Source organism: Helicoverpa armigera, chromosome 23 (assembly GCF_030705265.1).
Source record: "Helicoverpa armigera isolate CAAS_96S chromosome 23, ASM3070526v1, whole genome shotgun sequence".
NCBI lineage: Eukaryota > Metazoa > Arthropoda > Insecta > Lepidoptera > Noctuidae > Helicoverpa > Helicoverpa armigera.
The window spans coordinates 1,056,778-1,069,022 of record NC_087142.1 but is presented as its reverse complement, the minus strand read 5'-3'; the positions used below and the strand labels follow the sequence as shown (position 1 = coordinate 1,069,022).

Sequence of the window (12,245 nt, the reverse complement as noted above, 5' to 3'; positions counted from 1 at the left end):
ATAAACGTAGTTTAATTTATTTTATTTATTTCTTATAAAATACAATTATGTTACTATTTACAAAATGATGTAATTTTAACAAAATAATTTCAGTAATTGTTACATTATGTTACATACTCATTTGAATGCATTGTTTTTAATATCAATGGACATTAGGAATCGAGGACATTTTTAATGCCTTAAGAAGATTTCAAAATTAGTATAAATGCTATACATAGCTAATTTATTATATACCAGTCATACATAGTGTAATTGATTTGCTATCTATGAGGGCATACATCTCATACGAAGTGGCACTCTGATATCATTGCTTATTTTGCTTTACTTACAGTACAAGTTATTGTGATATCTCTAAATGTTAATTTCCAGTCAAGTGCCTAAATGTACTCACTAAATATGTTTAACGTTAAAAACATTGTTTTCACTGTATATTTGATGTTTTTAGATAAGACAGCATTTTTTTAAGTTCTTCATTAAAACATTTAGTTAGTGAGTAGTATACAGTCCTTTAAGTTACAAAGGGTTTACCACACTTAAAAGCGCGAGGTTCGTGTGGGTGTTTGGTAATATTATTATATTAAACGGCCGAACCGTTTGACATGAAAATGGCATGGAGTTATCTGGGTTCGCGGGTAAAACCACGGGGTATAGCTAGTTAATAATACATTATGCAGTCCCATCATTCCTCCTCCCGTATTAACAATACACTAGATAGAAAAATTGCATCTCCAACTCCTGAATGATGCACTGATTCTCAATCACTGGAGGACCCTCATCTTGTAGAAGTGCATGAGCATCTCGCTGAGGTTCCACCCCATCGCGAGGGTAGCCAGGTACGAGAGGACCAGCACTGGAAGTGGTAAGAGGAACACTCGAGCGTTTTGCAGCATCGGGAGATCTGGGGACAAACGTGGTAGGTTATAAGCTGATATTTTTGAGTTTCTTTTCACATGGAATATGTGGAATGCAAAATGTAATAGTAGTATAGAGATATAACTTTACGAAATCACACTGTTTAACTACAATATCCATGACCTGTAAGTATAACAGCCACTCAATCAAACAACCACCCACACCAAATTATGTCCTTCACTTCAAAAACGAATTATCGAATTTATAAACATGTAGACCTTGCAAATAGACAAGGAATATACATCATAGTGGTTCTCCCTGAACCCTGAACAAAAATGTGTTAGATACAAAATAGTAAGCCCACATAATCGACTTCGTTTTAGTATATTGCCTAGCAACATTTTACGGGGTTTAATAAAACCCCGTATGAGTAACCCATTTTTACTTTATATAAAAAAATCCCCATTTAAGTTTAAACTTACCCGAATCGACAAGTTTTCCGTAATCTGAAAGTCCAATGTGCATTTTAGTTATGAACCTATGTGGCAAACCAAATCACAAGTTTTAATTTTTTTATGGTGGTGTTATGTGGGTAGGTGGGCGTGATAAGATGTATAATAGGTATAGTACTTACTGCTGTATCCCAAAAATGTGATGTATAGATAGTAGATAATGGAAGCCAGCCAGAACGAGTTCGCCACCAGACACGATAGGAACGTTTCCCGGAACAGCACATCTGAAAGGAAAAAAAACATTAAATAAGTAGCGACTGCAGTACTTCGTAACAATTAACAAACTGATTTTGTTTAATACAACCTCTTGTTACTTTTTATACACAGAACTATGTAATGTGGTATCGTTTGTTTTCCCAAATAAAATAAAATAAAATAGGCTTTTGTCTCTGGGGCCCTAGCCACAGGTAGATTGGACCCTGTTCCTGATGCTGGTGGACTGCTACTTTTTTTTAGATGCTTACTGATTTTACATTTTGAAGTGTTTATATGCGTTTATTTTATTGTCATAGTAGCTTTCGCTCGCGGTTTCACCCGCGTCTCGTAGCCGGATGGTGACAAAAACTACAACTATCCTAAATCCTTCTCCCGGGTCTAAGTTACCTCCCCTCAAATTTTCAGACAAATTGGTCAAGCCGTTTTCATGTTATGTCGTAACAACGGAAAGCGCGTTTCATTATTATATATTGCCACATTTAAATGTGTAATGATTATGTTGGAAAATTATATGATACATTGAAAATTATATTACACGAAAGTATACTTATTTTACACTGTCAGCATGGAGATTTTCCCTATAAAAGAAGTGTTAGTTAGACTGAAGATATTTTTAAAGTTTGTAGAATACCGTCATACTATAGAGACAGTTCTGTCTCACTGCAAATCAAACACAAAGACATAAGCCTCACTCTCAAACAAGACGATCTGGAAGAAGTGCAGCAGCGACAGCGGCGGGAAGAAGGCGTTGATGTGCACGTCGAAGGCGTAGCCCCACTCCACGTCCGGCCCGTCCTGGTCGCGGCGCAGGTACTTGTTGCTTACATACCTGTAGTGTTCAATATTATTATATGGTTATATGAGCAGTTTGATCTGAGGTGTAAGGGAATAAGGCCCTGAGAAAACTGTATTGGTCCAGCTAGTAAATAGTGAACATGTGAAAAACTACCTTGTTTTATTGACAACTAGCTTCCGCCCGCGGATAGTTCGGTTATATCGCGTTTCCAAGAGAATTCTTCAAAAGTCCAGATAAAAATATATGTTCTTTCTCTCAATACCGAATTTTATTAAAATCAGTTCAGTGGTTTAGATGGTCCTTTTTATTTAATTTTTGTTTCATTCACATCTAATTTTGTGTACTTCTGTGTCAATAATATTGTGTTGTAAAAATAATGTACAGGCTGCATACTTTAATTTAATTTAAAGATATTTGAAGTATGTGCACTTACCATAACAATGTGGACACAACAACTCCAGCTCCGATAAAGTCTACAAACACTACGAACAGCACGAACAACGCCACCTTCCCCGCTGTCAGGGTCATCGCTAGCCCCAGGCATATTGACGATACTGGAATAACAAATAAACATGTTTATTATTGAAAAATATATGGTCCAATTATATTCATATGTTTAAAAATTTAAGATTATTGATTAGTTTAAGATTATTATTCATAATGATTTGTGTCACAAAAAATAAGGGGACATTTAGCGATTACCTACAAAGATAAATAAATTTTATAAAAAATAGGGTGATTTGAGTGATTTTTATGTTATGAAAATTTTAAGTATGCTATATGTTGAAGCTTTCATCTGCCTAGTCTTTTCCTAACTAAGTCATGGTAAGCTTTTAGTCCCACTGGATGTATCTGTGTATTTATTGTTGTGTTCAATTCCTATCCTACGAACCATTTATTTATTTCATATGTGTTTGAGATGTTTCTGAGGAGGCTGATAAGAACTTGTAGATTACTGATAAGATTAGCAATAGTAATTGATTGTGTAGTGTGGGAATAACCTTGTGAGCTGTCACATAATTGAATTTAAAAAGTGAAGACATATATTGTATACTTACAGAATAACCATACACTAAGAAGAACTAGGAATGCTGGGTCATCCCTCGCAAACTGTGATTTTGTGTCTGAAATTAAAATCAATTATATTTTACATAATGCCTTATAAATCAATTTTACTTCATGGTATGTAGGTAAAGAGAATAACTTATACACAAATCTCTAAGTATGATCATTAACATGAAAAGCGGTTTTAGCTTATTTGTAATGAAAGTAATATGTTTGCTGAATTTAATATGTATCATGTTTTAAAATCTATAACTTTTTATCCGTAAGTTATTTAGGTCACAGTTCAAAGTTTGTCTCACAGAAACTTTGTTTAAACAAGATATTATTATCAAGTTTTCACCACATGTCTTTCATCAGTGTTGTCTTGTATTCAGATAGTACTTACGTTTTCTATAATTGAAATTCCTAAACACTTTTTGAGGGGACACAAACAGGTACACCATTTGCCATGCAGCAAACTCAAAGTCCATCTGATTGAATTTGAACAGTCTTCTGATGTACTTGTAGCGCTTCACAGCAGCACTGGCTGTCGTGGGCTGGTAATTCGCCGGCGCTGGCAACGGAGACGTACTCCTAGGATAGTTATTCAAGCTAGGAGTAGGCGATGTCGAATACTTCATTTTGTACAGATTTTCCTACCAAAGTTAACACTAGCTCCTCATTCAGACTAGTTGTGGTAGAAAACAAAGTTCAATATTTATCCTTAAATATTATTCAAGGGCTTGTATTTGAAATTAAAACATGTTTATTTATTTTTATCAAAATAAAATGTAAGTTAGTCACGGTGAAACGTCAGTCTCTAATTTTATTAGCCAGCCGAACAGGAACTTGAACGTAATTTATAAATCTCTCTTTCTTACGACATACAAATGAAAGGAACAGCAATAATTGATATGCTGAAAATATGGTGTGTACGTCGAAACTAATGGAGTGACATTTAACATTTTTCATGGATGACGTTTACGATGTTACGTTCGGAAATAAAAAAAAGTCACAGAAGGCAAACATTTTTGTACGTTTCTAAAATAGGGTATTTTAGTCTAGATGAGAAAAAAATTAAAAGTGAATTACAATGATTGTTTAGAGGAAAAGCAATCGGGAAATGTTAGTTTCACTTCGTAAGGTACATAAATATATTTTTTATTGCAGTTTAAAGTTTTTAGGTTTTTTTATCTGTCTTTGAACACTACGAAATGTCGCCGCCATGCTAATGACGTCATTACGGTAGTGTCAGTTAAAATTTTCAATACATAGGGTCATTTCGCCTGTTCGCGTCCATAGCCCAGTTCGCGTCCATTTTGCCGATCTCCTTTTAAAAATCCTCGAAAACAAGTCAATTAACACACTAATCAAACGAAAAGTCATTACCGCTAATACGTTAATGTATAAGAGGCACGCACAGATAGACAAACGTTCTGTGCGTCCAACCAATCCTTTTAGAAAAAATAATTAGTCTAGGCTCTTCAACAAGAAAGCGAAAACACGCAGAATTTTGTATAAAAATTAGTGTGCAGCGGCGTGTTTGATGGTAAGTTTTATATTGTTTTATGTGAATTTTAGGATAGATAGCTATTTCTACAGTTTAATGATGAATAAAAGTATAATGTTTATTATGAATTTGGTAATGTTTTTTTTATATTTAACGAGTAAAATAAGGTGGACGCGAATTACTACATCGAATTTTACGAAACTTCCACTTTGCGTCCACAATGGACGCGAACTAAAACTATCCTCTATAATAATAAACCAAATTGCGTCCTCTGTTTTCGTTAAATACTTGCTTATAAAAAATAATTAAAACATACTGTTTAATATTAATATATTTAATATATTAATATTAATATATTAAACAGTACATTTTTTTATTAAGATATATACGTGGTTATAATTAAATTATCAACTGATATAAGTAATTTCATTTAAGATAAGTTCTTCTGATACAGGAAAAAAGAAGGAAAAGACAACATACACAGAAGAAGATTTAAATAAAGCGTTAAATGTTATTCGAGAGAAGAATAAATCTATAAAAAATATGCAAAAAATATGCTACCTTGTCTGATAATTTATTGACTCAACAATTCTTTTAGTTGTATGTTTACACAAAATTATTAAATTGTTTTGTTAATTTAATATGAAAGGAAATCGATCTACGGATCGAAAACGCCTGGAAGAGCTACTGGTCCATGAAGAGAGAACTCCCTTTATGTCTGAAGCGGAAACTAGTCATGTGTATTCTGCCCATCCTAACCTACGGCGCTCAGACTTGGTCTTTGACAGAATCTCAAAAGTCCTGGCTAAAAGTATGCCAAAGGAGCATGGAGCGTAGCCTGCTCAGCATACGGCTTAGTGACCGGATACCTACGCAACACCATTATCCGGTCCAAGATCCGGGCATAGTAGATTTGGGCAATAAGTCTGCAAAGTTGAAGTCGAATGCACCCGGACAAGTGGGCCAACATCACCACACACTGGATCCCTGAGGATGGAAGGTGACCGAGAGACTAAGAAAACGCTGGAGAGAAGACTTGGACAGCTTCCTCTCGGACTGGCCACAAATAGCGATGGACAGAGAAAAATGGAAGGCTATGGGGGAGGCCTTTGCCCAGCAGTGGGACAGCATAGGCTAATAAAAAAAATAATAATATGGCCAAAAACTTAGTATAATCAAGGCGGATCTTAAGCATTCCCTGTGATTTAGAGTAAAATTAACAGAATTGATTACTGTTTATTCTTCAAGTTTCAAAATTAATTGCCTAATTTTAAGTTACTTAAACCAATGTTGAGAAGAATTATTTTTATTTTGTAAAGTGAATTTTAAATGATGATAATGTTGATTTTTAATAATTAAGTGTATTGTTAAATAAAGAAATTGTTCAAATACAATCTTTCTTTATTAATTCTTAACAATTTCACCCCTATATTCCTTTTCAAAGCCGCTGGACGCGAACTGGACCATGGGTGGACGCGAATTGGATTTTGTGGACGCAAACTGGGTAAAACGCCTAATTCTGAGGTTTATCGATTTAAATAGAAAACGTAAGATATTTCTAATACAACTGAAAGTTAATCTTAAAATAGAGTATATAAGGAATACATTACACAAAGACATGGAAATGAGTGCTGGAGCATTTTTATTATCGCCGTCAAACTTGCCAACTGCACTAAATGGTCGCCAACAGGCGAAATGACCCTATCAAAATATGTATTACTGACAGCTGTAGTAGCGTAATGACGTCATGACCAAAAAACAATCATGGCGTCCGTTGTGTGCCGCGTTTTCGCGAAATACGCGCGAAATTTGAAATTATGATAAAACAATTAATTTATATTCGTACATAACGTGAGAATTTTTTTTTTTTTTAATTTTTTAGAGATATATCAAGACTAAAGAATTTATTTAAGATATATTTCAAAAATGCATGTAATACCCTATTAAAATGATTTATTATTTAAACTTATCGTTATTTATTTTTATTTTCAATCATATTTGCATTTTAATTAAAAACTACCTATTCGTTATACCGCCCACATTTTATTTAAAGAACTCTCTAGGCAGGTGGATAAAGCTTCTCGTGACCAAAGGGCTGGCTATTACAGTTATCGGCACGGATATTGAGCTCTCGGCGGAAGAGTGGGGATCGCTTTGCGCACTGTACACACATAAGGCAATAAACCAATAAATCGCTTCTGCGCAGGTGAAGTTCAGGGCTCAATATCCGTACCGATAACTATACCTTGGACAAAGGAGAAGCATCCAATGCGATCCAAATGAATCCTTTTAGTTTTAATTTTTTAACTTATCGTTTGAACTTGAATAGTCTTTAGCTATCTCTTAGGATTTATCGAGCTAAAACCTTGACCAAATTCGCATAAATGCGACATACGGCTAAGTGGTATATTATTAGTTTTAGTGGCTTTTAACGATTGATTTCTTCTTTATAGATGTAAAATAATAGAATAGATACCTACCTAGTGGGTGCTCAATCATGTAAGAAATTACCAAAACCATGCACGTCTAAAACACAGAAGAATCATAGATTGTCACACTTAGCTACGGCCGGTGTATAATGAAATAAAAAGCTGCTGTATTTCAAAAGTTTTTTTATTTAACTTAAATCTAACAGTCAGTTAAAACAGTATCACAATATATTTTATTAATTATAGTTCCTCAGAACAAGTTTTGTGTATAAATTAGATAAAGTGCAGAAGATTTGAAGTGAAAATTAAATATTTTAAATAGTTTTCATCTTAAGTTACTTATCGAACTAAATCATTATTAATATGTATGAGTTCATTTGGTAACATTATGGAAGATGGTAAAAAGCACCTCAAAACGGTATAGTTTACTTGTACTATTAGTAAATGGGTAGGTAAATACTCTTAATTAAAAGTTATAGTACAACCCAAACATAGATCTTCTTACGAGCACAGTTATGTGGTAAATTGATTTTAATGAAACATTTAACTCATTAATTTTCAAAATCCGTCCTGTCCCTAGAACTTTCCATTTACTCTAACATATTATACAGACTTATCTAAACGCATTGACTGTTGTATGTTCCTGCTCAACCGTTTGAACACTAACTTATGGCTACTAAAAATACATAAATTAATATTATATTATCGCCCATAATTATGCACAAAACGTGTCAATTTACGCAGATAAAGCAGGAACAACAGATATCTAGCTAATTTAACACCTAAATTAAATTCTGTTGTAGCCAATTTGAGTAATGCGTCACTCTGGTATAAACTCCGGGGTAGCCGGGCTCTCCGCACTTGTTTCCGAACGAAACCACCCCGATCTGCGTCCAGCGCCCGTTTATTTGTAGCATGAGGGGGCCGCCGGAATCACCCTGGAAGAATAAGATTTGACATTAGATTAGATGCACAATTTAATTAAGAATGTAGGAATGGAAATAGCGGTTGCTCTTTCACGTTTTTTCATTAAAATGCTGTAAAACTGCTTTCTGTAAAGGTACACTTGGATAAAATTCGCTAAAGTTTATCTTCGCTTTTAATTGGTTCAGTTATAGTACTGAGCTGATTCTAGAAGCTCTGCCTGCATTCTTAGCAATTTTCGTGATCAAATTCCGAGTATAAAATAGGTATCCATGCTGTATCTATTATATTTTCCAGTTCATTTGCAGACCTAGTACTTTTTCGTGACAACCACGAAAATAGACATCCAACCAATTAATTTTATTCCAGTAACAAAACCTTCATTACCTGACAAGCATCAACCCCTCCCCTCGCGTACCCAGCACATAGGAACGTATCAGTAATAGGCTGGAAGTATGCTCTATCACACTCCTCGTTCCTCCACACTGGGAGCTTGGCCTCCAGCTGCTTAGAGCTTTCTCCACCTCCGTAGCGAGTGGTGCCCCAACCCACGACTGTGGCTACGGACCCGTCAAACGTCTGACGGGTTAGTTCGCCGTGGGGCAGGCAGATTGGGATCACGTATTTCGATTTTTGGACGTTTTCTGTAATGAGAAGTTAGGAGCCTTTGTTAAAAGTTGGTCTTTCTCTGAACACAGAATTTTTTATTGCATGAAACAGATTCTTACGTATTAACTAGACACATGTTTTTTTATCTATTTGCATCCTTGAATACAATAGAGAGGTGGAAGAGTTCTGAGGACTGTCTCTTAATTTTCGGGGCCAATAAGGCCTGCTTTCACCAACACATAAACGTCCGTTATAAACAGTAGTTTTAAGAAAATTTACATTTATGTTGTCGGGGGACTTGGGGCAAGTCTCCAAGAATTAAAAAGATGTTTACCTGACAACACAAGTATAGCAATATCATTGTAGAAGCCGACTCTGGAGAACTGGTCGTGGGCGCGAACAGCGGTGACGCGCAACGTGACGGGGCGGGAGGGCTCGTCCTCTCGTGCTAAATCCACGTCACCCAGCCGCACGCTGAACTGACGCGCTGGGAACCTGGAAGATGAAGTTGTGTTAGGAAGAAGGTATCATAGGGTTTATGGTATGGACGGTGGGAGGGCCTCATTAGAGGCTCATTTTTATCATGGAGAAATACGTCTCCAACGGGGAAACTGGAAGTAGATACCAAAAGTAATGGGTAAGGCTGAAGAGATTATGATTCTTTTAACTCGTTCCAGTAAGTCTCAGTTTAATTTGATCTTCTGTCTATGCAATATGCATCCTTAGTTATTTCTTTAGCCAGCAAAAACGAACCGGCTCATGAAATTACTGCAACGGTAGCGGCCATACTGTCAGAAAATACTTACGGTCTTTGTTTAGAGTCTCTGGTACAATGAGCAGCGGTAAGCACATGCTTCTTCCCGACCAGGGTACCACCACACCAGAACTCCCTCCGTTTGCTGCCGTGAAGGTATATAGCTGCCATCCAGGGCCACGCTCCAGGCTTGGCTTCCGTTCCCCCCACGATACGACCGCCCTCGTCTTCACGCTGACCACAGTCTGAAAACAGGTTGATAATACATTTAATAAAACTACTTTTACGGCTTTTATCGCTGTTTTATTAAAATTATTTGATCCTGACGTTCTCGTGACCATGGATACTGTAAGTGAAGGATAAAAAATGTAGGGATTAAATAATATTCGAGTAAATATCAGAAGTTTATCTAGGCTATAGGGAATTAGAATTTGTGTATTTATTTGGTCATCCTTTTGCTGTCCACAAAGTGTACCACTTTCAGTATCAGCAAAGGTCAACGTACAGCAGTTGACAGCAAAAGGATGATAAGATGGGAACGATAGTGTAAGGCAGAAAACACATTTTCGATACAGTTAATTATGAGTAGGTAGCTTTTTCTTCTCAAGTAAGTGACATAACAGAGCGTTTCAGGGTTTCATTTTTTGTTGAGAACATGCCAATTTTAATTAATTATTTTCACTCAGTTATTTATAATGATGGTCTTACACAACTCGCTTTCTATTGTGTAGTCTCAAGTTTTCTTTGAGATACAAGTTGCGATAAAAGTAGTTCACACAAGATGTTGCGATAGCCGCCCACAATGTCGATGTTACTAGCCTATTGTGGAGCAAAGCAATTTCACTAGTTCGACAACCATAACGGGGGAAACTGAGAAGCAAAACAGATCAACATAAATAAAATTGTAATACTTACCTAAAGAGCCTAAATCGAGTGATTAGTTAGTCACAGCTATAAGTTCTCAAAGATAATTCTTACCATCAACGTCAACAATGTTGGAGAAATTATGTATAACAGGAGGTGCGACTGTGTAGTATGAAGTGGTAGGCAGAGTCCTCGGCGTGGTCACCGTGGTGGTGGTCGCAGGTCGCCGGCTCGTGGTCGCAGGCCGCCGAGTCGTGGCTGCTGGCCGCTTCGTCGTCGAGGTTAACGGCTTCGGTTTCTTAGTCGTCAACACTAAGACGGCTGAAGGCTTCTTCGTCGTCACAGGTTTAGGCTTCTGAGTCGTCACAGGCACTAAGTACGTCGGCTTACTCGTCGACGCCACAATCGGTTTCTCCGATTGTATAATTGGCACAATAGCATCTTTCGGGCAACAAACCCCAGGCACAAACAGATCTTTGAAACACAAAGACTCCCTGAGATTCACCAAGTTCAACAACAATTGGGGACAATTACTCAAGTCTTCGCAAACACCTTCCTGCCCTTCAGGAGTTGTGCAGTACTTAGCATCGTCTTCATCATCTACGCGGTCAGCTGTCGCTATCTTAGTTATAGGAGCATCTGGTAACACTTTAGGTAACGCCTTCTTTACTATAGGAGCTATTTTATCGGTAACGTTTCTGCCCAAAACGTTTTTACTTATAGTGTAAAGGGCTTGAGGTAGCTGTTGTAAGTTCGGATCTGTTTCATTGCTCTCGTGTGAATCACTGACCATCTCTACTAGGTAGTGACCCACAGTGTTTATGGCACCAAGAGTTTCTGATATTCTGGTGAATGCTGAATCTGATAGAAGCCTTGGATCATTGGGGTTTCTATGATCTGATTGGATGAAGCCTACTGAAGATCTGCTGTCGTAATCATAATACTGAGGTCCTTGGAAGTTTTGGCCTGGGTGATACTGGGGTTGTTGGTATTGATTATTTTGGACATATTGGGGTTGTGGATACTGGTTGCTGTTATAGTAGGGGCTTTGGACGGCTTCTGGGGATCTTTTCCTTGGTGAGGAGAACTGGTGCCATGGCGGGTTTCTCTGCTGCGCGTGAGGGTTCCAATCACCCGGGTTCTGCATGTAGCTCACTGGAAAAAGGAATTGTTTCGTAAACATTTGGCTTTGAGCGTGAGGAATGTAGGTTGTCAGCAGAATTGATGCGTACCTACCCATGTGGTGATCCGAGTACTGGCATTGTGCTGGTGGCGATAGTGTCAGGGTACCTGCAACAAGAATAGAAATTGAAGACAATAGAAAAAAAATAATCTGAGGTGTAGGTTCATAAAAGAAAGAGTTAATAACCATTAAAAATTTAAGTTTCCATAGTGTAATTGAATATTTGACCCGCATGGTCGTTATCTTTAGGTAGTCATAAATAACTGCATACTACATGACCTTATATTCTTTAACACCCAGATGTGACAATTACATGTTTAATAATCGTAGGTACAAAGTTAAAGAAACGTTCAAACCACCAAAAATATTAGGAGAAATCGTGCGAACAACAAATGACCTAAAATATCTTATCCTTCCAATTTGGTTCGAACTTTAGAACCAGTTTGCAATCATGTCCATAGATGGATTAGGAGAAACTTTTTAATTTCCTTAATCCCAAACGAAGAGTTTCACTCTCCAAGGCTTTCTTAGAACTTAGTTTTGTTTTTATTT

General features: G+C 36.8%; 2 protein-coding genes across 4 annotated transcripts; both read right to left on the bottom strand.

Moving 5' to 3' along the window:
- Position 1: 1 nt before the first annotated feature.
- LOC110376750 (protein unc-50 homolog) lies at positions 2-4,266 on the bottom strand. 2 transcript variants are annotated; one of them, XM_064040724.1, is made up of 7 exons: positions 3,827-4,266; positions 3,435-3,500; positions 2,810-2,930; positions 2,273-2,409; positions 1,487-1,588; positions 1,335-1,358; positions 2-898 (listed from the first exon to the last, which is right to left on the bottom strand). In XM_064040724.1, the coding sequence occupies exons 1-7, from the start codon at positions 4,059-4,061 to the stop codon at positions 759-761; spliced, it is 825 nt and encodes a 274-aa protein (XP_063896794.1). In that variant the 5' UTR covers positions 4,062-4,266; the 3' UTR covers positions 2-758. The 2 variants fall into 2 exon arrangements, with proteins under 2 accessions (XP_063896794.1, XP_063896795.1); XM_064040725.1 differs by lacking the exon at positions 1,335-1,358 and having other exon boundaries at positions 3,827-4,265.
- Positions 4,267-7,525: 3,259 nt separating this feature from the next.
- Positions 7,526-11,802, bottom strand: LOC110376789 (clotting factor B). 2 transcript variants are annotated; one of them, XM_049837613.2, is made up of 6 exons: positions 11,743-11,802; positions 10,625-11,665; positions 9,699-9,891; positions 9,227-9,387; positions 8,671-8,927; positions 7,526-8,297 (listed from the first exon to the last, which is right to left on the bottom strand). In XM_049837613.2, exons 2-6 carry the CDS (start codon positions 11,655-11,657, stop codon positions 8,142-8,144), a joined length of 1,800 nt encoding a protein of 599 aa, XP_049693570.2. In that variant the 5' UTR covers positions 11,658-11,665; positions 11,743-11,802; the 3' UTR covers positions 7,526-8,141. The 2 variants fall into 2 exon arrangements, with proteins under 2 accessions (XP_049693570.2, XP_049693569.2); XM_049837612.2 differs by having other exon boundaries at positions 11,747-11,795.
- Between the last annotated feature and the right edge of the window lie 443 nt (positions 11,803-12,245).